Below are 27,243 nucleotides of genomic sequence, written 5' to 3' on the forward strand. Positions count from 1 at the left end.
CTTGGACTTGATGGTATTGGTACTTGGACTTGGCCATTGATTTAGTGAAATATGATGTTCAATTTCAAGTCACGTCCAGCTGCCTTATTTAAATTTATATTCATTTGTATTTTGTTTTTTTTTTGCCTCGGCATTCAAGGTATGTTTATGACAGAATTTCATGTCTTTGTTCGCTGTGCTTAATTTGTTTCTGCACTTTCACTGCTTTTTTTGCTGTTGTTACTGGTTAGATTCAAGCTTGAGAATGTCCTGATTAATTCTCTTTCATTTTTTTGGAATTATTACTCTACTCATTTTCTTTCTAATAAATTCATACATTGCCTTGCCATTCATGGATACCATTGTTCACCAAAAGAACTGATCACACACACATGCATCCTTGTGTCTGATCTTTATGAGAACAAAAAAACGTAAAGTAAATACTACTAGTGGTGGTCCGAGGGAAGGTCCCACTCCCAAAAAGAGAGAATTGGTAAAGGTCAATGTGAGGCGTACGGTGACAACACAGGTTTCGAGGTAGAGAGTAGGGAGTTATAGAAATTGTGAAGTGGATGGGAAGGAAGAGTGGAAAATATGGAAACATTGCAAGCTTTGAGAACAGACCTTAGTTATAGATAAAAGAAATTTGGAGATTCCAAACTCGAACCTCAGGAGCTGGGATGTCCAAAGCCCAGAATCATAAAAAATGAGATAAGCGCTAGAAGTTAAATATAAGATTCCTGGGAAGCAAAAAAAACATGTGGAAATGAGCAAAAGGCGAGCGTTCCATGGGAGTTGCACTAGCTTGGGCCCATCCAGCACCAAGTGTCACATGATCCAAGCACACACAGAATTTATTGATGGCCATGTACGATGCAGGCACTCTCATGACATTCGGAACTCATATCATTTATCATCAACTAATCATTATGGAGGACATTTTGTGTTTTACTTAGGTACCCCACCGTAATTAACAGATTTCTGCTCTTTATACTGTATAACTACTAGGAAAGGGAAACGTGTTTCACAATACATCATATGTAAATAAACCATTCACACTAAATAACTAATCTCAGGTAGCATTGTGTTCATAAGTATTGCCCTCATGGACCCTGTGATCATCAGAGGTGACTGTGTGCAGACCTATAAATACCTGGGAGTGCAACTAGATGACAAATTGGACTGGACTGCCAATACTGATGCTCTGCGTAAGAAAGGTCAGAGCCGACTATACTTTCTTAGAAGGTTGGTGTCCTTCAACATCTGCAATAAGATGCTGCAGATGTTCTACCAGACGGTTGTGGCGAGTGCCCTCTTCTAAGAGGTGGTGTGCTGGGGAGGCAGCATAAAGATGAACGACGCCTCACGCCTGGACAAACTTGTTAAGAAGGCAGGCTCTATTGTAGGAGTGAAGTTGGACAGTTTAACATCTGTGGTAGAGCAACGGGCATTAAGCAAACTCCTGTCAATCATGAAGAATCCACTGCATCCACTGAACAGTGTCATCTCCAGACAGAGGAGTAGCTTCAGTGACAGACTTTTGTCACTGTCCTGCTCCACTGACAGACTGAGGAGATCGTTCCTCCCCCACACTATGCGACTCTTCAGTTCCACCCGGGGGAGTAAATGCTAACATTATTTAAAGTTATTGTCTGCTTTTACATACATTTTTATTACTATTTAATTTAATATTGTTTTTTGTATCAGTATACTGCTGCTGGATTATGTGAATTTCCCCTTGGGATTAATAAAGTATCTATCTATCTATTCTACGTAAAATGCAAATTAAATGATCCAGAAATCATTTTTATATCAACTTTATATAGTTATAACAATTCCTATTTTTTCCTGCATTCTCCTTGTAGCTTTTCTGGGCTTTATTTTTTGCAGATATTTACCTTAGAACAGATAAGAAATTCTACTTAGTGGCTAAAGAGTTAATGAACATGTCAATGTGTAATGAATAAGTGAATGAATGAAAATTTGTTTCCACATATATTTGATATATCCAATATCAGTCCAATTAATAGTAAAAATACACACATATTTGGACACATTTGTTAAAAAAAAACGCTATTGTTACAAGTGGGTCTGTATTTAATTTTTCATGATTTTACGGTTAAGACTTTTTCTTATTTATCCGGGGTAAGTAGATTTCATTTTAATCATTAGGTTTTTGATTTAGGCTATTGTGTAAGTTGAATTATTTTTGTGTTGGTTTGATGCCAGTTTGTTTTATTCATGAGCACTGCCATTTTGTCCACCTTTTACCATATCAGCACTAGATATGACAACCAGAAATGCTTGGTGTGTGACGCCACCATCACAAAAGTCTAAATGTTGGGGCCGTGCATTTTCTGGTATCTGAGATTGGATGATCCTTTGAAAAAGCACACGATTAGCTTTGTTGGTTACTTCTTGAATAAAAGACCTTAGCGATTTGTTTATTTACTTCAGGTTGGGATTTAGTTTTGGGCTTGCAGACAAACTACTTTGATTCTCTCCTTTAAACATGGATTTGACCTTTGAATATGTCTTGTCACGTATGTGGGTTACATGAGAGGCTTGTGGCGATCGATTTAAAAGGACACATGATACTTGAGAGTAGGTTGCACCTTCTATAACTCCGATTTTTGTACCTGTTCCCAACACAGAGGGAGTCCTGCTAGGACGGACATCACGTCCGGTTTCACATTGCTCCCCCTTCAGGTATAGACAGGATTAAGGAAGCCAGAGAAAGGAAGTCATTGTCAGTTGTCAAACAGTACTTCTGAGGATCATATCATTCCTCTCGTTGTCTTAAGAGACATGCAGAGCAGCTCTGCTTACTCAAAGGCATACTTATTTTAAAAAGTACTGGGGTCCCATATCTTTTTCTTCTTTGTCCTTATTACAGTCTCTTCTTTCAATTTTTTTCCTTAAAAAATTATGCTTGTTTCATCCTAAACTATGTTTACTTACCCCAGTTCCTCTAATTTACAGTTTGAATTTCTCATCCCGTCACACAGCAGACCCAATCCGGAATCCTCCAGTGTATTGTATCCCACCTGCAGCTCAGTCAGACGTGAGTATTCAGCAGAGAGCAACAAGAAGAGTGCCTCACAGTATTCAGCAGTGAGACGGCTTCCCTCCATCCTGAAGAGAGGAGGAGAGAGGACACAAAAATAATTAGTCGTAGACAGATATGGTTTTCAGGTAAATCATCAATCTTGTCAAATTAGAATCCAATCTATAAGAGATGAAAGAGGAGGCCTGCTGCTGAATGAAAAATAACCTAAGGGTAGTGTTTGGGATGGAGTTGTAAATGAAAGGCTAGTACCAAAAATAAGGAGCTAGGAAGTAAAGCAGGCACTGAAAACAATGAAAAGGCATCAGGACCAGATGGAATACCAGCAGAAGAGTTCAGGATAAGTGGGAGTAGATTTGTTGTGGGATCTAATGCAGAAAATCTATGAACGCGAGAGAACCCCAGAGGTATAGCGGAACAGTGTGATGGTAGCCATTTAAAAGGAGAAGGGTAATGTTCAGGATTGTGAAAACTATACAGGGATAAAACTGATGTCACATACAATGAAACTTTGGGAAAGGGTTATAGAAAGAGCAGGCTTAGGGAAAAGGGTAACATAGGGAAGAAGAAGATTGGTTTTATGCCAGGTTGAGAAGTAGCTAATGCAGTCTTCGCAGTGAGACAGGTAATAGAGAAGCATGGAGAAAAACAGAACAGTTTATTGATTTGGAGGAGGTTTATGGTAGAATGCCATGTCAAGTGTTCTGGAAGTTCATGAGAGAGAAAGGAGTACTTGAGAAATATATGAGGATTATCCAGCATATGTATGAGGGAGAAAGGACTTGGGTTAAAAGCAGCTTTGGGGTAGTAGACAAGACCCCAGTTAGAGGAGGTCTGCACCAGGAGTCTTTTCAAAGCCCTTAGCTCTTTGATCTGGTTAAGGATGTGTTGAGCCATGGGATAAAAGGTTAATCCTCCTGGTGGCTGCTTTTTGCTGATGATGTTGTGTTGTGTAGAACCAGATAAAAGGAAGTAGAGAGGAAGTTGGAAGAATGGAGAAAGCCTGGGAAGACAGGGGGTTGAAGATAAATAGAAAAAGCAATATATGAGTTTTAATGATGATCAGGATACAGAGGTTACCCTGCAGGGAGAGCTGCTGAAAACAGTGGATAAATTTAAATTCCTAAGATCAGTGATAGTCCAAGGTACTGGTGATATTGTGTGATCAAAGAATTAAGGCGAAAATTAAGTGTACGTTTTTAAGACATTGGTAAGACCAACAATGATATATGGAGCTGACATATGGGCAGTAACGGGAGTGCAGGAGAAGATGCTGGATGTGACAGAAATGAGAATGTTGAGTTGGACGTGTGGAGTTACAAAAAAAGGACAGAATAAGATATGAGACAGTCAGAGGCACAACAGAACTGGGACTGTTATATATTCGTATTTTCTGTATACGTTTTAACACAAACAAATTCCACGGGGTGATGAACAACAGGAACACTATTTTACAAACTGAACCAACCGCAAATGCTATTTATCCTTCTCACACACGTGCCTCTCTGCTGCTTCTTTCACACACACTGCTCTAAACTCCACACCCCCTTATTTATATTACACATGCGCACACAACCATTTCCTTTACCATATAATAACATTTACAAATGAAGATGTATACATAACAGGGACAGACATCTAAGAAAGATCAGGACAGTAAGTTGAAGTGGTATGGACATTTGACGAGGAGACACAATGAAGATGGGGACAAAAGAGTAATGGAAATGGTAGTACAGGATAGGAGAAAGCAAGGGAAGCCAAAGTGGAGGATGATGCATAAAGTAAAAGAAAATCTAAAGCAAAAGGGCTTGACTGAGGAAGAGGATGCAAGACCAAGCTGTTTGGAGAAGGATGATCGAGCACATCAACTCCATATAGAAGTAGAAACAGATGAAGAGGAAGAATAGGAGGTAACGAAATTAGGGGAAGAGAAAGCAGGGGAGGCCAAAGCAGAAGTGGATGGATTGAGTAGAGGAGGACCTGAAGGAAAACAGTCTGATTGGGGAGGAAGTGCAGGACCAAGCTATATCTAGAAGGCTAGTCAAACACATAGACCCCACATAAACAAGCTGTTTAAAGTTGCTGGGGACACTAAAGCACCGCATTTGGCAAATAATGTTGCATTATCAAAATCATTACAGGCATACCTAGACATAATTGAGGACTTAGTAGATAAGTTGTAGTTGATGTTTAATTGCAATTTATATCACCTTTTAAGCATGGAAAGTAAAATCAGTTATGCAATACTTGAAAATACAGATTATGAAAAGGAAACAGGAGTTGTAGTGGATTTATCAGTCTCAACAACATTGTAGAGAGTGATGAAGACAGCTAAAAAGACTCTTAGGTTACATAGCACAATGTGTCAGATACAAATCAAGGGAAGCAATGCTTGTCCAAGTCTGTGTGGTAAGAGCTACAAGAAAAGATTAAATATGTTGAAATACTTAGTCTAAGCCATCAAAAAATATTATCTGACATAAAAGAAGGGTTTAAAATTATGAATGAGACCTTTAACAAGAGCTCCAGGGCATGGGTAATCAATAATAAACAATTAAAACAAGTGCTGCTTCAATCTTCCACCATGAAACCATCCATGAATCGTCCAACCCACTGAATCCGAACACAGGGTCACGGGGGTCTGCTGGAGCCAATCCCAGCCAACACAGGGCACAAGGCAGGAACCAATCCCAGGCAGGGTGGCAACCGACTGCAGGACACACACAAACACAACCACACACTAGGGCCAATCTAGAATCGCCAATCCACCTAACCTGCATGTCTTTGGGAGGAAACCCACGCAGACACGGGGAGAACATGCAAACTTCACGCAGGGAGGACCCGGGAAGCAAACCTGGGTCTCCTAACTGTGAGGCAGCAGCGCTACCACTGCAACCATTCCATTAGAAATTACAAATTTAGGGACTCTAAACATACTTATTCATTGAGAGTGCAACTAAACTTAAAAAGGGTTTTATTACTCACACGACACGTCTACAGCGGATGAGACCTGGTTTCAGTCTCCCAATGCACTCTGCAGTGAAATTTGTGTCTGATATGTCAAGTTCTTGAAGTTCACCACAGCAGCTGATGACAGAGCCCAGCACAGCACAATCCAGAGGAGATAAAGTTACCCCACTGAAGTTCATCTTTAAATCCTTCCCTATGGCATCTCTGATTAAGTTCCGATTCTGGCTCTCATAGAGCCACTGGCACACTCGCAGAGCTTCACTTTTATTTCCAACCTGAATAGCCCTTTCAGCTTTCTGCTTTATCCATTTCAATATCTGCTTTGCATTCTTCATCTTAAATTTCCCCATGATTCCCTCCAGTTTTTTAAACACATCATACCTGGCAAGTCCTGCCAAGAATCGAGTGAATATCTCAAATCGTCCATCTTCACATGAATCAAGCTTCCTAAGCAGCTCCTCGACAGCCACTAACGGGTCAAGATAGAAGCAGCAGGCAGCCATGAACTCCTGCAGGGTGAGGTGGAAGAATGTGTATGTTGTATGCTCTAAAGTGCTTTCCTTCTGCAAAATTTCTTTGAGAAACCCAGAGAGAAACGATGAGGGCAGGAGTGGCTGGAGCCCAAAGGTAGACATCTCATTGTGGTCATAAAAAACAAGCATCTTGTTGACAATCCCATAATAAGCCATCTTTCCCAGTTTTACCAAAATTCCTTGCTGGTCCTCAGCGTCTCGCTTGTGATTGGTGAGAATGTTCTGAAGAAACATCACAAAGAGCTCAGTTACAGTACTGGGGGCTGCTCCTCGCTCTTCTTCAGGTTTGTTGAAGTGGCTCTTCAGCACAGAGCAGATAATCTGGCAATAGGAAGGGTTGAAGCACATGGTGTAGAGGATGTCTTTCTCCTCAATGTACAGAAACGCCTCAGTACCCAGATCAGTGTCACCAAAGAATCTCTTAAAGTACATCAGCCTTTGTTCAGGGAAGAACCCCAGGATCTCTGCAAATCGATCCGCTCTTGTCATATCAATGGTCTCCAAGGCTGTTGGTCGGCTTGTGATCAGAATTGTACAGCCCTTCAGTAATGTCTGACTGACAAGGCTGGTGATCAGAACGTGGACAGGAAAGAAAGTCTCTGGGTCTGAGCAGAGTTTCTTCTGTGTGAAGTCCAGTTGGTGTTTGTATTCATCTAGGCCATCAAATATAAAGAGGAGGGTTTCAGGTTTCTTCAAGATTTCTCTCAGTTTTGGGTCATTGAGATATGAATAATGCCTTACAATTAGCCTGGTCAGAGGCATTTGTGGCTCATTCTCATTGTCCAGGAGGTTGAGGTCCCTGAATTTAAACAGGAACACAAATGCAAACTTCTGGTGATGGGTACCTCTGCTCCAGTCAAACAAGATCTTCTGGACCATGGTGGTCTTCCCTATTCCAGCCACTCCACTGACCACCACTATGTTGGGGAAAGTCTCACATTCAGGATTCCTTCTGAAAAGCTGCTGAATCCACAGTCGCTCACATTTCTCCTTTGTCCGCTCCTCCACTAGCTCTGCATGAGTCCTCCCAGTCTTCAGAAGTTCATGTTGAGTCTCACAATAGGTTTTTCTGTACTGTTTAAAGATCATAAGCTCTATGTATCTAGTCTCAAAACTCATAACTCTGGGGCATGGATCTCCAGAAGAAGGCTGATCCTCCAGGGTTCTTGTGGATTTAGATATAGCCTTCCTGTGTATCTTATGAAGATCTGAAAGTCACAGTAAGAAGATAGTGAGGAAACTGAAAAGCACAGGACTAGAGGAGCTGATGAAAAAAGAATGTTGGACGAGCGTATTACCTTCAATAAGAGGCTCAATTGGGCTGGACTGAATTTCCAAAAGGACGTCCAGTCCTGAAAAGACAGGAATAGAGACCAAGGAGATAATGTCAGAAGTTACAGAGTAGTATAATTATGAAAAAAAATTGGACCAGGATATGCTAACAGAAAAACACAATAGAAATTTACAAATATATCAAACTAAAATACACACTGTATGTAATTTTTTGTGAAAATGTAATGGACTGTTGCCACCATGTTGATTTTTCATGTCATGTCATTCTCAGTCCTGCCTAATTCAGGTCAGAGATGCATAACTTTGTGCGGACATAAAATGTCAAAGTCTGAAAAAGAACAGACCACTAATGTGAATCAACATTGTGAGGCCTGCAGTTCATTGTCTGGGCAATCAAAACCCAGAAAATGGGCAACTGCAGAGCACTTGGCATAGTGGGCGTTCTGAGTTTCTTACTAGCTGAGCAGAGTACAGGGTGGAAATTGACCAGCCAGGGAGGGGCAGTGAATTTTATAATTCCCTCAATCTGCAAATAATACTTTATAATCATCATGGCCAGTATTTCAAGAGTATGATGTTCAGCTACTCATCAGGAGCAGAATTGGGATCTGACTCAATCCTCACCAGTAATGATCATACCCAGATGTCTACAGGAGTGTTATTCGAAACTGGAGTCACATTAAAGATGATTTGAGAGATAAGATATTAGTAGAGAAAATAGAAACTAAAGTCTCTAGATGAATAATAAGTTTCCTCTGGAATGGAAAATAAAACATTGGGGGAAAAAAAAACAAATAGGACTGAGCATTTCTGTAGAAATATCTCTTCTGCAGTCTCTAAATGGTTTAAGAAAGTGAAAAATGAGCACACAAGCCTAATTGATACAAGTATGGACCTAAAGGGGAACTAAGACTGGGGATAAGGAGAAGAATAAAGTCTATGTTTACAATTCCTCTACAGAGGAAAAATTAAAAATAAAAATATAATTTTACCTGACAGCTGCAGGTGATGTAAAAGTAATGTCTTAAAGGTGGTGGGTACAGCAGGGGAGATAGGCAGGTCATATGAGCTGCAATTTGGGAACCTCTAAAGGAGAAATCAGTATATGAGTTCCTAAACCCATAGGGTATGACCACTGATCTTTAATGTGGATCAATTGATGTCTTAAAAAGTTGGCATTCTGGGGAATCATGTGGGCATCTTAGTGTATACGAGGATACCCAGAAGCAGGGAGGGAAACACTTCAGATTTATTGTTTTGTTTTATGTTCATGTGTCTCTCCCTCCATTTCCTCCCCTTGCAGTAGATATTGAGTTGTTTCCTGTTATGTAAGACTCCTTTAACTCACCCATATCTGTCACCTCCTCCAATATTCTTGTCATATTTGGTGATGGAAATTTCACAAGTTCTTCACCCAGTGCCTCCCACAAGCTGACCAGCACCTGTCTGTCCTTCTTCATCATATTTTTGATAAAGTATTCCACTCCCACTCGCCTCCCAGCCTTTTCTTCGGTTTTACACTTCTGAAAGACAACCATTCGACCACAGGTCCAGATTAGGGATGAGCAATGGGGGGTCAGAGAAGTTAGTCTGGTGCAATGACCTCACAGCGACACTTTGTGTCATGGATTGCCCAGGACTCTGTTCCTTGTTTTAGTTTCTTTGCTTTACACTTGTTTGGGTTTTTAATACGTATGTTGCGTTTCATGTTACTGAGTATGCATAAGGACTTTTTTTTTCTTTCTTTCTTTTCTTGTTTTAACAGTTTTGTGTATTTATTTGCTAAGAAAGTCTATTGTTTGTTTGTCCTATTGGTTTTCCTTGTGCTCTGTATATGGAGCCAAAGGGGGCAAGACCCCCAAATGAGGCAGCCATTGGACAGCCTTTAACCTATATAATGTACAAGTCGGGTTTAGCACTATGGCACTATCCTGCTTGTGTTATTCAGTTCCCATTCTTGGATTTCCTTTATACTTTGTGAATTTATTGTTATTTTACTTACTATAATTTTAATTATTTGGCTGATGCCTTAAAACATTGGAGATACAATCGTGATATTTTTTTCCAATTGGAGCACAGGTAGGTGGAGTGATTGCTCATGGCCACCCAGTGTCAATAGTGGGCTTTGAACCTATAACCTCAGGTTTTGAAGTCTAAATCCTTAACCTTGTCGATTTTGATTGCCTGTACCTTGGACTTTCTGCTTGTTTAAGGTTCCTGCTTTTTGGATTTTATTCTTTTTTTGGAGTTGTCCACTTGAGGCAACCTTTTTTATTTTGCCTTTTTGCGTTCTTGATTTCATTTTTGCTTGTATTTTTAATAAACATTATTTATGCTAAAATAATAACTATTTAATTTTATTATTTTAGCCAGGATTACTCACAGTTCCATTTACTTTCTTAGCATTTCTATGCTTGGCCTAATGTAAGAATGCAGCCCACAAGCCTGCTCAAGAGTTTCAGGATGCTTTTCTTAAGCTTCGTAAGGCCTGCATTTACAAGACCTTATACAAACCGGATTCCAAAAAAGTTGGGACACTAAACAAATTGTGAATAAAAACTGAATGCAATGATGTGGAGATGGCAAATGTCAATATTTTATTTGTAATAGAACGTAGAGAACAGATCAAACGTTTAATCCGAGTAAATGTATCATTTTAAAGGAAAAATATGTTGATTCAAAATTTCACGGTGTCAACAAATCCCAAAAAAGTTGGGACAAGTAGCAATAAGAGGCTGGAAAAAGTAAATTTGAGCATAACGAAGAGCTGGAAGACCAATAAACACTAATTAGGTCAATTGGCAACATGATTGGGTATAAAAAGAGCTTCTCAGAGTGGCAGTGTCTCTCAGAAGCCAAGATGGGTAGAGGATCACCAATTCTCACAATGTTGCGCAGAAAGATAGTGGAGCAATATCAGAAAGGTGTTACCCAGCGAAAAATTGCAAAGACTTTGCATCTATCATTATCAACTGTGCATAGTATCATCCAAAGATTCAGAGAATCTGGAACATTCTTGTGCGTAAGGGTCAAGGCCGCAAAACCATACTAGATGCCCGTGATCTCCGGGCCCTTAAACGACACAGCACCACAAACAGGAATGCTACTGTAAAGGAAATCACAGAATGGGCTCAGGAATACTTCCAGAAACCATTGTCAGTGAACACAATCCACCGTGCCATCCGCCGTTGCCAGCTGAAACTCTACAGTGCAAAGAAGAAGCCATTTCTAAGCAAGATCCACAAGCTCAGGCGTTGTCACTGGGCCAGGGATCATTTAAAATGGAGTGTGGGAAAATGGAAGACTGTTCTGTGGTCAGACGAGTCACGATTCAAAGTTTTTTTGGAAATCTGGGACGCCATGTCATCCGGACCAAAGAGGACAAGGACAACCCAAGTTGTTATCAACGCTCAGTTCAGAAGCCTGCATCTCTGATGGTATGGGGTTGCATGAGTGCGTGTGGCATGGGCAGCTTGCATGTCTGGAAAGGCACCATCAATGCAGAAAAATATATTCAGGTTCTAGAACAACATATGCTCCCATCCAGACGTCATCTCTTTCAGGGAAGACCCTGCATTTTTCAACAAGATAATGCCAGACCACATTCTGCATCAATCACAACATCATGGCTGCATAGGAGAAGGATCCGGGTACTGAAATGGCCAGTCTGCAGTCCAGATCTTTCACCTATAGAGAACATTTGGCGCATCATAAAGAGGAAGGTGCGACAAAGAAGGCCCAAGACGATTGAACAGTTAGAGGCCTGTATTAGACAAGAATGGGAGAGCATTCCTATTTCTAAACTTGAGAAACTGGTCTCCTCGGTCCCCAGACGTCTGTTGAGTGTTGTAAGAAGAAGGGGAGATGCCACACAGTGGTGAAAATGGCCTTGTCCCAACTGTTTTGGAATTTGTTGACACCATGAAATTCTGAATCAACATATCTTTCCCTTAAAATGATACATCTTCTCAGTTTAAACTTTTGTTCCGTGATTTATGTTCTATTCTGAATAAAATATTAGAAGTTGGCACCTCCACATCATTGCATTCAGTTTTTATTCACGATTTGTATAGTGTCCCCACTTTTTTGGAATCCGGTTTGTAATTTTATGGGGGCTCAGCCTGTATATCTAGGAACAGAATACCCGTCTTTTTCTCTGCACACACCCTTACATCTGCTGTTCTTCCACTTCAGTAAAAGGAAGACTTGCCTACCTTTGCTTCATCATTGGTGAGGATTTGCTTGGTAACAAGGTTCTGTAAAATGCTGGTGATATCATATTCAATCACATAGGCCAACTGGGGCTTGTAGTATTCAGTTATCCTGAGGAGATCTTCATGATGGAATTGTTTAATAACCTTGGAAAACTTCTGAAGTAAACCTAAAATGAGAAATTGAAGGATGAAGGAGCAGTTTCAGTTCAGGAGTCAAAGGTCAGTATGGGATGATCAGCTATCTCAATACCAGCTCCTGAATGACTTTACCTATTCACACAAAAATATGAGAAGACAAGCCAAATTATTACTTATAAACATGTAACTAGTTTGAGATATCCTTATTTCATGCCTTCTTGAAATAATTTAAAGATATCTTCAATTAAATTCCAGACATGTAAAGATGATTTATAGATATTAAAAAAAATAAAGATATCATCAACCTATTAGATAATTTTTCAAACATATCTTTTAGTCACAACCTATTTATTGAAAGATTTGTTAAAATGATTTACAGATATCCTAAAGGATTCATAGATATTTGAGAAATGTGGCTAGCCTTTGTAAAATGAGATTGAAGCCATCTATGCTGTAACAATTTGTTAAACATAGAAATTCTCAGCACTTGTCTTCTTTTTCAGTCAACCCTGAGAGAGCAGACTGCACCCGTTTTTAGTTTCCTTTAAATCTTCTCTTTGGGAACTCATGCCACAGTCTTCCAGGCTTGAGGCATTGTAACTGCTTTACCCTTTTACATGGCGCTGGAGTGGCACGTTAATCAAAACTTTTAATATACTCAATCTTTTGTATTTTAATCTTATGATTGACTTAGTAAAAGTATTTAGAATAATCAGTATGTTTTGTGAACTTTACGAGTCATGACAGGACTGTGTCAAGGCCCCAGAAATTGTTTGATCTTAGCCTTGCTTTGGAAGGTAAAAGGGGGCAAAAGTGGGAGGAAGGGAAAGAAACAAGTTATGCATACAGTATCTTATTCTGCATCCACGTTTTCACTATGAAGTTTTGCTGAACATATTATTTAGGGCAGAGTTCAAAAATAGCACAATTTTAAACAGGTAAATTTTATTCTAAAATGAAAGTTAAATAAACAGCTCCATATTAACGATTATACATTAAAGTCTGTATGCTGGAATATCAAAGGTCTCAATCAGTTACTCAAAAGGAAAAAAACTATTTTTACATCATTGTTTTCTGCAGACAAGCGTAATGCTTTGAATTCAGTTCATTAAAATAGAATGCATCCATTTCTTTTAAAAGAAGATTGGTTCTGTCAAGTGTCTCATTCCAGCTATAGTAAGAAGACCCGGAAGTCAGAATTCTTTTTGACAAAGATATCCATTTTGAAGCTATTGAGATACTTAAAGGAGACACCATAATATTGCAGTGGGGAGCCAAAACAAAACTAAAATAACTGTGGTTTCAACTTAAAATCTTTTATTAAGCACATTTCTCTCATTTAAAATTGTCCAAAATGTTCCCAGGTCAAGATCCATCCTGCAAACGTTGCATTCAAGTTCCAGCCTCACTGGGCCACATGTTCTAGGTGTGCACAAAATTAACAGCATTCTGGACCAAAATCTTTAAATGTCTTTCAGACAGCCTTGGTGTCACAGTCCCTCCTAACCCATTAACAGCTGTGGGCTCACAGTGGAGAAGGACAAACAAACTATGATCGCCTTTACTTCACTATTGGCACGCAGACTTATCTTGCTCAACTTTAAGAATCCTGACTCACCTCTTTTCAGTCAGTGGATAACTGATGTTACTGTATATACTATTTGAAATTGGAAAAAATCTAATTCTCACTTAGAGGATCTGTGCAAAACTTTTTTGAAACTTGGCAGGATCTGATCAATAACATTTTAGAATAAGCATTTAAATCGGAGAAAAGGATTTTCTCCCCCTTTTTCTACTCTTAAGGTTTTACTCTGGCTGTTGGCCTTGCTCTCTTTCTCATGGGTGGGGGTTGAATTGAATTTAGTTTTGTCAAGTTTGACTTGCTTGTATGGAATGTTACTTGCTTTTAATAAATGCAATAACACCATTTTTGATTGATAAAGAGGTTTTGTAGAACTAAATGTTTTATAGTATAATAGAAGATTTTAATTGTGTACTAATTCTGATTTAGACAGGCTATCAACCACTGCAACTGCAAGACCTAAAACTACAGCAGAATTTTATTTTTTTAAGAGTCATGTCTATCCTAACACTGCAACTTAAATCATTGTACTCTACTAAAACAAGGTACCATTGGAAATTAAAACGATTAATACAAGCAAATGAAGACTTAATCGATTAATATCTACACTGTATTCCCCTGAGATATCTGTAGGAAGATCTTAAGGAAACATTTAAAGTATATTTGAGGGAATAAATAACTTCATATGTCCCAAATAAAGATAAATTGCAAAATAGAAGGAAATCAGAACTAATTAATGAGATTCCTTTAACTGACCAAGAATCCACACATTTGTCTAATGATATGCACTACAAAAAACATTTTCATTAGATCAGTGATCTTTATTGTCACATACACTGAGAAATCAATGGGAAATTCTTATGTCACAGTTGGAGTAACGGGTAAATAAATACAGTAAATAAATAAGAGTAGCAGACAATAAGTAAATACATACAGTAAAGAAGATAGTAGTTAAAAGAAAGTCATGTACAGTACAATTACACATAAACCAGCTGGTGGGTACAGTACACCGTGTAGTGCGGGTAGATCAGCTTACTGGGAGTTCAGGGAAGAAGCTGTTCCTGAAGCAGGTATAGCAAGTGATGAGACTACAATAACACTTCCTAGAAGGCAGAAGTGAAAACAACAGGTGAGCTGGATGGCTGTCATCAAGGGTGATGGATTCAGCTCTCCTGAGACACCTGAATGAGTGGATGGGTTGAAGCTGTGGAAGGTGAGCAACAATGATTCTAAAAGCCGTATGGACAGTCTTTTAGAGAAGTTTCTGATTCTGGCAAGTCAGGTTACCAAATCACACCGTGATACATCCAGTCAGAATACTTTCCATAGTACAGCAGTAGAAGCTCATTATTGTTTTCGATCTCACCCCAAAGCTCTTTAACCTCCTCAGGAAAAAACAGCTTTTTCTGAGCCTTGTTGACTATGCTGGGGGTTTTGACTGACCATGAAAGTCAACAATGACCTCCTTTGTTTTGTCGACTGTTGTCATTGCACCTTACAGTGGGGTCTTTTACCTCTCTCCTGTGGGCAGCCTCATCATTGGAGTATGTAAATTTCCCTTGGGATTAATAAAGTATCTATCTATCTAATTACAGTGATGTTGCTCATGAACTAGATGATGATGTTGCCCTCATGCTTTGCTACAGAGTCATAGGCGAATAGAAATAAACTATGAAAACTATACTTCTACAATTATATTTTGCCCTCCTCTTTGTGTGTTTGTCGAGTTAAACTCTTACCAGCCTTATCTCAATGCTCATACTGTATGTCATACGACATGACTTGTAAATTAATTTCTGTCTTCTGGTCAAAAAAGTAAACTTGATTTTTAACGAAAACATTTTTTATTTATACGCGATATGTAAAATAGTTTGTTCTCTGTAAGGGACGGATGGTAGCCCAACCTAGCCAGGATGCCAAAGATGGAAAAAGGGGGGAAGGCAGCACCTTTAGGGCACTGCCCTAAACTCATCCACCTTCGCCAACTCTACTCCCTGCATCCTCACCATTCCACTGACCTCCCTCTCATTTACACACATGTATTCTGTCTTGTTCCTACTGACCTTCATTCCTCTTCTCTCTAAGTATATCTTCACCTCTCCAGGGTGTCCTCAACCTGCTCCCTACTATCACTTCAGATCACAATGTCATCAGCAAACATCATAGTCCACAGGGACTCCTGTCTAATCTTGTCTGTCAGCCTGTCCATCACCATTGCAAATAAGAAAGGGCTCAGAGCCGATCCCCGATGTAATCCCACCTCCATCTTAAATGCATCCATCACTCCTACCACAGACCTCACCATGGTCACACTTCCCTCGTACTTATCCTGTACCACCCTTATATACTTCTCTACCATTTCCGACTTTCTCATACAATACTACAACTCCTCTACTAAATCTTCAGTTGTAAACCGCCTCCAAAAAACTCTATTTGAGCCAAAGAAAAAAGTATATCAAATTAATACAAATTCCTAAATTAAACTTATCATAACACTTAAAGGTCCTATAAAATTTCTTTCTGTATATGGTATTAAAATAAAATGTAAAAACGCTGCATGGAGTATATTTTTTAAGAATGCAAAAAAAAAAAAAAAATGAAACATGAAACTTTCTTTTTAGTAAAGTATGTGTTTGAAAACAGTTTTTGAATTAGAATTAGAACAATCTAGACGAGAACAGGCCATTCAGCCCAACAAAGCTCGCCAGTCCTATCCACTTATTTCCTCCAAGAAAACATCAAGTCGAGTTTTGAAAGTCCCTAACGTTTTACTTTCTACCACACTACTTGGTAGCTTATTCCAAGTGTCTATCGTTCTTTGTGTAAAGAAAAACTTCCTAATGTTTGTGCGAAATTTACCCTTAACAAGTTTCCAACTGTGTCCCCGTGTTCTTGATGAGCTCATTTTAAAATACAAGTCTCGATCCACTGTACTAATTCCCTTCATAATTTTAAACACTTCAATCATGTCACCTCTTAATCTTCTTTTGCTTAAACTGTAAAGGCTCAGCTCTTTTAATCTTTCCTCATAATTCAACCCCTGTAGACCTGGAATCAGCCTAGTCGCTCTTCTCTGGACCTTTTCTAGCGCTGCTATGTCCTTTTTGTAGCCTGGAGACCAAAACTGCACACAGTGCTCCAGATGAGGCCTCACCAGTGTGTTATAAATGTTGAGCATAACCTCCTTGGACTTGTACTCCACAGATCGTGCTATATAACCTAACATTCTGTTAGCCTTCTTAATGGCTTCTGAACACTGTTAGGAAGTTGATAGCTTGGAGTCCACTATGACTCCTAAATCCTTCTCATAAGGTGTACTCTCGATTTTCCGACCGCCCATTGTGTTTGGTTTTGCCTAAAATTTTCTTAATTCAAAAATAAGCTTTTGACTTTATTTTACCTGAGTGGGTAGCAACATCTTCATCAGATCTTCCTTTCTTAATGATCATCGATGTAAATTTCTTATTCAAGCCGTATTCAGACATCTTTAGATGTGACAGGGACTGAAATGTCTGATTTTTCACTGCACATGTCGCCTCAGTAAGCAGAGACTGTGGAAATAAGGCAGAGGTGAAATTGACATTAAAAAAATTATAAGCACTGAGATGAGGGCCTAAAGGAGAACCTCGAAAAAGGGAAAATTCTTTAATCAGGTCTGTCATTCATTTACATGTGGCATTTTTGAAGATCCTTGTAAATGCCCGAGTCCATGTCTCAGATTAATCCCCTGTAGTCAGTGTTAACATGGGATGGTAGAATTATATAAAGGCTCAAAATTTTTTTTCAAAGATGTTGCACATGAATTAAATGACAGTATCCACTGTCCTTAACAACCTTAATGGAATTCAGTGGAAACAGGAACCCATAACTGATATGAGGTGGTCTTTGCTAAATGACATGAAGCAAACAACAATGCTAGACAGCATCAAAAAGCACTCCAATGTACTTTAGACAGGTGAAGTGCAATGTGATAATTACATTTGGTCTGTGTTAGAACGTGGGCAGAGTGGTGGCTGAGGCTAGTGATCTTCGCTGGCAATTGGAAGGTTGCTGGTTCGAATCCTGTAAGTGTTATTGGGCCCTTGAGCAAGGCCCTTAACTTTGGTATGATGCTAATCTGTATCCAGCCCTGCAAGCAGATCCTCCAACTTGCAGGGAAAACTTGGATTGGCACTACAGCTACAGTAAAAAACCTCACACTTTTCCAGTGTGATGCGGAGTTGTCACCTGCTGCACCCAGGTCCCAATCCAGGGGGTTCGTCATGTGATGGGTGCGTCAACATGCTATTAGTACACGCTCTCTCTCTGTGATAGAACTATAATAGAAGCGCTTAGAACGTGTAATGTGTTGGTAGTTTTATAGGAAAACAATTATGGAGACACATAAACCTTTGAAATGGTTCACACTGCAGCAGAATTTCGAATTTTGTCACTCATAGGTGACACAGAAAAGGGTGAAGAGCAAAGTCAAAAAAAAACCACATGTTTGAATGCTGCAACCATAATTGTCTGAAAATTTACATCCTCCAACTGCACATGCTGTGCAGAGTATATACAAGTCCAAGGAGGTTCTGCTAAAGCTTTATAACACACTAATGAGGCCTTATCTGGAGTACTGTGTGCATTTTTTGTATAGCAGTGCTGGAAAAAGTCAACAGAAAAGTGACTAGGCTGATTCCAGGGCTATAGGGGATGAGTTATGAAAAAGATTAAAAATTTCAGTTTAAGCAAAAGAAGATTAAGAGGAGACATGACTGAAGTGTTTAAAATTATGAAGGGAATTAGTCCAGTGGATCGAGACTGTTATTTTAAAATGAGTTCATCAAGAACACGGGGGCACAGTAGGAAACTGGTTAAGGGTAAATTCCGCACAAACATTTGGAAGGTGTTGTTTACACAAACAGCCATAGACACTTGGAATAAAACTACCAAGTAGTGTAGTGGACACTAGGACTTTAAAAACTCGACTTCATGTTATTTTAGAAGAGTTAGGTGGATAGGACTGGTGAGCTTTGTTGATCTGAAAGGCCTGTTCTCGTCCAGATTGTTGTAATGTGTCAATGTTCTAATGCTGAGGTCAACTCCTTGGGGCAGCTTATTTTACAGTAGTATAGTCCAGCATTACAACACAGCATTGCACCTATCATCAACCAATGATGGTGGTACCGCATGTGGTGGATGCAGCATGCTCCCAACCTCTCCTCCTTGTTCAAATGACCATGGGCCTCATATTTATGTTTTTTATTTTCTTTGGAGTCAGTACTAGATATTTATCTTCTGTTTTGCTAGATGACTTTAGCATTTCCTTATATCCTTAATGTTTAGAAATTAGGGTTTAGTGGTGGCTCTGAAGCTAAAGATCTGTGCTGTTATCTGGAAGGTTGCCAGTACAAATACTGCCAGAAGGGATCCTATAACTTTAGAAGTGTTGTGAAGACCACAAGAAGCCTTTAGGGTCTTGTTACATAAGAGTAAATGAGTATTAGGTGCATTTTTGTGGTACCTAAAGTAAGGTGTTACATTTATTATTATTTATATTTAATAATATATTCTTTGCATTAGCATATATACTGCTCAAAAAAATTAAAGGAACACTTTGAAAACACATCAGATCTCAATGGGAAAAAAATGAATCTGGATATCTATACTAATATGGACTGGGTAATGTGTTAGGAATGAAAGGATGCCACATCATTTGATGGAAATGAAAATTATCAACCTAAAGAGGGCTCTTAATGATAACTTAAATTAACAAGCTGTATACTGTTTGATACACTGAGGAGAGCGCAATGGCTCATTGACATTGCATGTAAAATAAATACAATATCAGACAACACAACAGCAATAAACTTTTGCAGCAAAGATGCAGCATATGTAATATCGTACAACTCAAAAGCAGGTGAAACATGACATCAAACACATATTTTTCTTAATATACTCCTACATTCAGCAAACAGCTTCCCTAATTATTTTAGAAGTACAAATATTTTACGACTAGCATAGTGAAAATCCTGCTTATTAAAACGAGATTCAAGATTCTTTATTTGTCACATGCATAGTTATACAGGACAACACGCAGTAAAATTCATCCCGATCCGCTTATCAAAACCGTGCAGTGTTAGAAAGAATATCAGTTAGATTAACAAAAAGTCATAGATTGAAATATAACAGTATAGTAGAACATAATAAATAAGTAAAATTATGTGAATAAAATAGAATTAAGTGTTAAGGTGCAATAGTGCAGTGATTATTGTGCAAAACCAAAGTTAGACAGGTGCATAGTTAAATGACAGACCAATTCCAAAACAAGGTAAGGGTAGATGGCATAGTACAACTTACAGTCCAGTCTAAGTATGTGGAGGGTCATGGATGAGATGGCATGTTTTGATTTAACACTTTTATGGCTTGAGGATAGAAACTCCTGAGTCTCTGTGTCCTGGTCAGGATGCTACAAAACGGGCTTATTGGTAAGTCTGTCTGTTTCAATCATGTCATGCATTTTTGAACCTCTGTTCACCGGCTATGCCTTACCTCCCTTTTCTCTTTTTTATTGGACATTCTAGTCCTTACATTCCTCTTTATTTTTGCTACTTGTTGCCTTTCTTCGTCATACATTCCAACACTATTTCGGACGACAGGACGCTCAGACATACATCACTACTTACTGTTTACTATCCATTGCTTTTGTTTGCGTACAATGGATGACATTACACAACATTAGGAGGGGCACAGATTCCAGACAGACAGATGTCTCATCACTTTATATATAGTGAGATTATGTCCCTGGCAGGTTCAATGACCCACTTTTGACGGGTTTTCAACTGGCAGTCTCTTTAATTACTTTATCTGCTCCTTTACTACCAGGCTAGACTGCATTAAACAGATAATAAAGCAATTATTTGAATTATGGGGATAGTATTACCAATTAAAAATACATTCTATGGATATAAAGAATACAGTTATACTTTTGTGTCTTCATAAAAAACAATGCTTAAAATATCCCAGCATTCACTGCATCTGGAAAAAGTACCCAAAAAAAGGGAAATGCCAAATTGCCCCTAAAATTTAGAAACCACTTCACCTCATTACTCTCCCAAGTTAAATCATGGAAACCATAAACAGAAATAACTTATAACACAATTTTTATGAAAACAAAACAGTCGGCATGAGTTTGAAAAGAATATTCTGCAAAACCAATCACAAAATAATTTTTGAAGTAGTAGACAAAAGCAAAGCAAACAAGCTGTTTTAGAAACTGGATTTCAAACTGGTTACAAGACAAAGTGGAGACAAAAAGGTAAGTACTGTAAGTAAACAAGTAAAATTTATATATAAAGCGCTTTTCTGAGACAGGCGTTGCAAAGTGCTGTACAATAAAATAAATGAACAAAGAAGTTAAAATAAAAATAAAACAAAGTAAAAATATACTAACAAAAACTACCCAAAAGCTTGTCTAAAAAGATCGGTCTTAAGCTGGGCTTTAAACTGATTGCACCGATCTCCGTGCAGGAGGAAGACTATTTCACAGTCTGGGAGCAACAGATTGAACTGCTCGATCCCCTCATGTCTCCCACCTGGAGCAGGCAACAGACAAAAAGGCCTTGTTGGCTGATCTCTGGGCTCAACTAGTGGTGTAGTGGTGCAGGAGACCCACAATGTACTGAGGAGCCTGACCATGCAGGGCTCTATACGTGAGTATGAGAATTTTAAATACTGTATCCTGAATTCTACTGGAAGCCAATGCAAAGATAGTATAATAATATAAGATAGGAGTAATAGGAGTCCACTTATGGGAGCGTGTTACAAGCCTGGCAGCTGCATTTTGAATGGTCAGAAGGCAAATTAAACTGGATTTGTTTAGACAGATATAAGGAGAGGTACAAAAATCAATGCGTGATGAGATTAAAAGCATGAATAAGCATTTCCATCGCAGGCTTAGAAACAACAGTCCTTAATTTGGATAAGATTCTTAAATGAAAAAAAGCTGGAGCGAGTAGGGGACCTCACAAGGGCATCAAAATTCAGGAACTGATTAAAAACAACACCTAAGATGCGTAGAGAGACAAACTAGAAAGGCTGTGTATGCGTCAGGAGGGGCAAAAATTAGAAACTCTGTTTTCTGAGAGTTTACCTTTAAGTTGTTAGCTAAGACAATCATCAAGAAAAGCAAACTTATAAAAGAACAACAGAGCTGGATTTCATCGGCATAGAAATATCCTTCAAAGAATTGATAAATAAGGCAGCATATAACAAAAAATAAAGGTAAATATAAGTGTGATCACCTGTAGAGCCCCTCTGGCTTTTATCAATAATTTACATTAATGACCTGTCCAGGCATTCTTCCTGCCTTACGCCCTATTCTTGCTAGGATTGGCTCCAGCTTCCCCACAGCCCTGTTCAGGACAAAGCAGGTTTGTAAGGTCGATAGATGGACAGATGGACATTGATTCTGCTCAGGTGAACACACTTGTCGCATGTCCCGATGACACCATCCTCCTCCTCCCTACCATGAGGCACTGTGCACTTCAGATTGATGTCACAAATCAAATCTTGATTCTCTCCCACCACTTCCCCATTTTTTAACACTAGAATTACCAGAGCCTACGAAAAAACTCGTAATTCCGTCCCACCTTAAACTGCTTCTTAAATCCCTTCACACCTCTCCGCCAGCGCCCTTTGTCTTCTAAATGTGCTGATAAAGAGAAGCTCGGAGCAGCCGGCTATTCCATCCCCCACCAATTTAGAACGCGCACGAACTTCTCCCAGTTCATGCCTTGATTGAGTATCTGGGAGTGAAGTGGAGTTTTAGAGTGGAAATAATAGATCGTTGTTTGGAACACACGCATTTCATGTCTGTTTCGTTTCTACAGTAATCTGTGTCAACACATTGTTAAAACAGAAACGTTTTTTTATATTCTAGTAGTAGATGACAAAATGGAGGCATAAACTATATAATGTATGAAGCCTGAAGTCCAAATAGCAAAGAAACATTTTCACAAGAATAACACAATTGCGCTTTTATTCAAAATATAACTGCAGAAACAAAAAGCCGCCTTAACATGTGACATTGACACCAGTTTATTGTAACTACCTCCGTGGTTCAATAGACTCAGCCCCGCTTGGGAATCACAAGGTCACGAGTTCGATCCTGCGCCCCTCTGTTTTGAGAAGTAAACTGCTCTTAGTCTTACTGTTTTAAAATAAAAGCATACATTTGATTTCAGTATGTAACAGCCGGTGCAATTTATGATCCTTGTAAAGGTTAGCTTTTTTTTTATTCACTTTTCATTCTCTCAGTCGCGTTCAGAATCAATCCATACAACCCCATCTGACACGGCTGTTTTCACTAAAGACGCGCTATAGCTCTGCAGTGTACCACGATGCATACTAACGCCAAACACCCCAACCTAAAGTCCCGGTTCTGACACACAAACGCTGGCGAAGCTGCCTTCTTCGTATCTCACCGTCACTTGCTTTTCTTTTATTCAGTTTTATTGAGTGTTCCTGCCAGTCCCGCATGTTGCTGTATGCTTTTCTTTTGTACCCAGGACATGCAGAGAAAGAATGGTAAAGACCAGTAACTTCGGCGCTATATGCAATCATCAGACACTCCCCATCTGCCCGTGTCGCTCAAACACAGGAACATATATTGGTGTAAAAGTATAACAAAAGTGCACTTTTATTCAAGTGCACTTTTTCCATCGCCTTTTCCTGTAAGAAGCAATGTACACACTTCTCTCTATGCTGTGGTTTCTATTACACACCTGAAAGAAAGAGACAATATATGTGAAAATATAATCGCACTAATGCAATATTATTTGAAAACGAACAGCGCCAGATCGGGTGTGAATTTATGCAGGAACTGGAAATTCTCTGATGCGGACCTTCCCCAGGGAAGAAAGTACAGTGTCAGGTGCTCATTCAGTGTAATAGAAACCATAGCACAGAGAGGTGTGTACACGGCAACAAGTACACGTGTCGTAAATGTAGGAAGGACGGTCCTTGGGTGTGTGGGAACTGTTAATATTTGAATGTGATGATTTTATATAGCACGGAATGAAAATCTGCACTTCTTAGCATTGCACCATGCAAGCTGTCGTATCAATCGCCTACTGTAACTTGCTTTCTTTTTCTTCGGTTATACAGGTAGTTTTGAATAAAAGTGCACTTGTTTTGTTTGCGAAATGAAGTGTCTGCGTGCACTTTTCGTGGCATTACACGTGTATTTTTGAGCATGCCCGTTTGAGCAGTATAAAAGTATTGAAAAGTATAACAAAACAACGGGCAGATGGGGAGTGTCTGATGATTGCATATAGCGCGAACTTACTGCTCTTTACTATTCTCTCCTCTGCGTGCCCTGGAGTACAAAAGAAACAGAATACAGGCGCTATAGCTCTGCGTTGTACCACGATGCATACTAACGCCCCCCCCACACACAGACGCTGGCGAAGCTGTCTTCTTCGTATCTCACCGTCACTTGATTTTTTTTTTATTCAGTTTTATTGAGTGTTCCTGCCAGTCCCCGCATGTTGCTGTATGCTGGATATTTTCACATGTATTGTCTCTTTCTTTCAGGTGTGTAATAGAAACCACAGCATAGAGAGAAGTGTGTACATTGCTTCTTACAGGAAAAGGCGATGGAAAAAGTGCACTTGAATAAAAGTGCACTTTTGTTATACTTTTACACCAATATATGTTCCTGTGTTTGAACGACACGGGCAGATGGGGAGTGTCTGATGATTGCATATAGCGCCGAAGTTACTGGTCTTTACCATTCTTTCTCTGCATGTCCTGGGTACAAAAGAAAAGCATACAGCAACATGCGGGACTGGCAGGAACACTCAATAAAACTGAATAAAAAGAAAAGCAAGTGACGGTGAGATACGAAGAAGGCAGCTTCGCCAGCGTTTGTGTGTCAGAACCCGGGGACTTTAGGTTGAGGGTGTTTGGCGTTAGTATGCATCGTGGTACACTGCAGAGCTATAGCGCGCCTTTAGTGAAAACAGCCGTGTCAGATGGGGTTGTATGGATTGATTCTGAACGCGACTGAGAGAATGAAAAGTGAATAAAAAAAAAGCTAACCTTTACAAGGATCATAAATTGCACCGGCTGTTACATACTGAAATCAAATGTATGCTTTTATTTTAAAACAGTAAGACTAAGAGCAGTTTACTTCTCAAAACAGAGGGGCGCAGGATCGAACTCGTGACCTTTTGATTCCCAAGCGGGGGCTGAGTCTATTGAACCACGGAGGCAGTTACAATAAACTGGTGTCAATGTCACATGTTTAGGCGGCTTTTTGTTTCTGCAGTTATATTTTGAATAAAAGCGCAATTGTGTTATTCTTGTGAAAATGTTTCTTTGCTATTTGGACTTCAGGCTTCATACATTATATAGTTTATGCCTCCATTTTGTCATCTACTACTAGAATATAAAAAAACGTTTCTGTTTTAACAATGTGTTGACACAGATTACTGTAGAAACGGAACAGACATGAAATGCGTGTGTTCCAAACAACGATCTATTATTTCCACTCTAAAACTCCACTTCACTCCCAGATACTCAATCAAGGCATGAACTGGGAGAAGTTCATGCACGTTCTAAATTGGTGGGGGGATGGAATAGCCGGCTGCTCAGCTTCTCTTTATCAGCACATTTAGAAGACAAAGGGCTGGCGGAGAGGTGTGAAGGGATTTAAGAAGCAGTTTAAGGTGGGACGGAATTACGAGTTTTTTCGTAGGCTCTGGTAATTCTAGTGTTAAAGGGTATTAGGTGATCATTAACAGCATCATCCCACCATCCTTCAGCCTGCTAAAAAGCTCCTGGTGAAAACAAGTCCTCCTAAAGTAAGTATAAATGTTTAAAACATGTTTAAACATTAAAATCATTACTATCATGGACCGGCAGCAGACTTTTACCTGCTATGGTTGCCTGTTTAATGTGGCATTGTGGAATTATAAAAATAAACCAAATCCTCACATTTCCTTTTTTTTTTTTTTCAAAGATTTGAACACAATTCAGACAAATTCAGCAGAACAGTGTTACGCTGTGCCCTTCTCAGTGGGCACACTCATAGGACTGGCGACTATTGATAGTCTTTGACTATTGATTATGTCACTGAAATTTTTAAAAGTATTAAGCTATGGATCATTTGCATTTTTAAAAAAATTAAACATTTAATGTCAACTGGGTTTTTTCTATAAGTCAACTTTGCATCAATTCGAAATTGCTTCTTGTCACCTTTTTATCATTAACTTTTGCTTTATTTTTAAAGTGTATGCTTTCATTGACATGCCCATTCAGCACCAGTATTAATAAAACATAAAATAAAACATATCAATAAATGCAACAAAAGGAAATCCCAATGTGTAACATAAAAATGTATTAATTATAAAGCAATATACCAATAAATTGGGTGTTTTTAACTAAAATAGATTAATATGCCTAAATATTGTTAAACAGTCTAGACGAGAAGACATTCAGCCCAACAAAGCTCACCAGTCCGATCCACTTCATTCTTCTAAAATGACATCAAGTCGAGTTTTGAAAGTCCCTAAAGTCCTTCTGTCCACCACACTACTTGGTACAGTGGAACCTCGGTTCACGACCATAAGTCGTTCCAGAACTAAAACCGAAGCAGTTTCCTCCATAGGATTGTATGTAAATACAATTGAGCCGTTCCAGACCGTACGAACTCTATGTAAATATATGTAAAGATTAAGCACAAATATAGTTAATTACACCATAGAATGCACAGTGTAATATTCAATTACATTACAATTTTACATTAGTTTACTAACACTGAGACAAAACACCCAGGCTCCCTGCTCAGCCTGCTCGCGCTTTCTCGCGCGCGCGCGCGCACACACACACACACACACACACACACAACCCTGTCAGCAGCACGTGCTTGCGCTCTCTCTCTGCGCTTGCTTGCTCGCTCGTCGCGCTCTCTCTCTCTCTCTCTCTCTCTCTGCGCTTGCTTGCTCGCTCGTCGCGCTCTCTCTCTCTGCGCTTGCTCGCTCGTCGCGCTCTCTCTCTCTCTCTCTGCGCTTGCTCGCTCGTCGCGCTCTCTCTCTTTCACGCGCCCCCACACCTCCCCCACACCCTGTCAGCTTCAGTGCTCTTGCTCTCTCTCTCTGCGCTTGCTCGCTTGCGCTCTCTAATCTCTTTGTAGCACGCGCTCGCTCACGTTCTCTAATCTCTTTGTAGCACGCGCTCGCTCACGTTCTCTAATCTCTCTGTAGCACGCGCACACACACCCCCTCTGTCAGCAGCATGTGCAGCAGTTTTTTTTAAATGAGTTTTAAGCACAGTGGGGAAAAAGGAACATTAGAACAAATCCGAAATTTATTTAAAAACCAACCAAAAAACTAACGAGATCACGCTATTTTAGCCTTACATTCCGATCGCTGTAAACACTTTTTATAAAATGAGTTTTAAGCACAGCGGAAAAAAGGAACATTT

The 27,243-nt window shown here is 39.4% G+C and overlaps 1 protein-coding gene across 3 annotated transcripts in view; it reads right to left on the reverse strand.

Moving 5' to 3' along the window:
- The window catches only part of LOC120533162 (NACHT, LRR and PYD domains-containing protein 3-like), a 40,762-nt gene extending 14,462 nt beyond the window's left edge, over positions 1-26,300 (reverse strand). Inside the window, exons 1-7 of one of the 3 annotated variants that reach the window (XM_039759860.1) lie at positions 26,275-26,300; positions 17,177-17,327; positions 12,057-12,223; positions 9,191-9,365; positions 7,848-7,901; positions 6,032-7,757; positions 2,941-3,114 (exon numbers count right to left, since the gene is read on the reverse strand). In XM_039759860.1, coding sequence (XP_039615794.1) covers positions 2,941-3,114; positions 6,032-7,757; positions 7,848-7,901; positions 9,191-9,365; positions 12,057-12,223; positions 17,177-17,327; positions 26,275-26,292 — 2,465 coding nt within the window. In that variant the 5' untranslated portion in view covers positions 26,293-26,300. Of the gene's footprint in view, positions 1-2,940; positions 3,115-6,031; positions 7,758-7,847; positions 7,902-9,190; positions 9,366-12,056; positions 12,224-17,176; positions 17,778-26,274 lie in introns of those variants that run through there. The other 2 variants (XM_039759859.1, XM_039759861.1) reach the window with 2 other exon arrangements.
- Between the last annotated feature and the right edge of the window lie 943 nt (positions 26,301-27,243).

This window comes from Polypterus senegalus, chromosome 8 (assembly GCF_016835505.1).
Source record: "Polypterus senegalus isolate Bchr_013 chromosome 8, ASM1683550v1, whole genome shotgun sequence".
NCBI classification, from domain to species: domain Eukaryota; kingdom Metazoa; phylum Chordata; class Cladistia; order Polypteriformes; family Polypteridae; genus Polypterus; species Polypterus senegalus.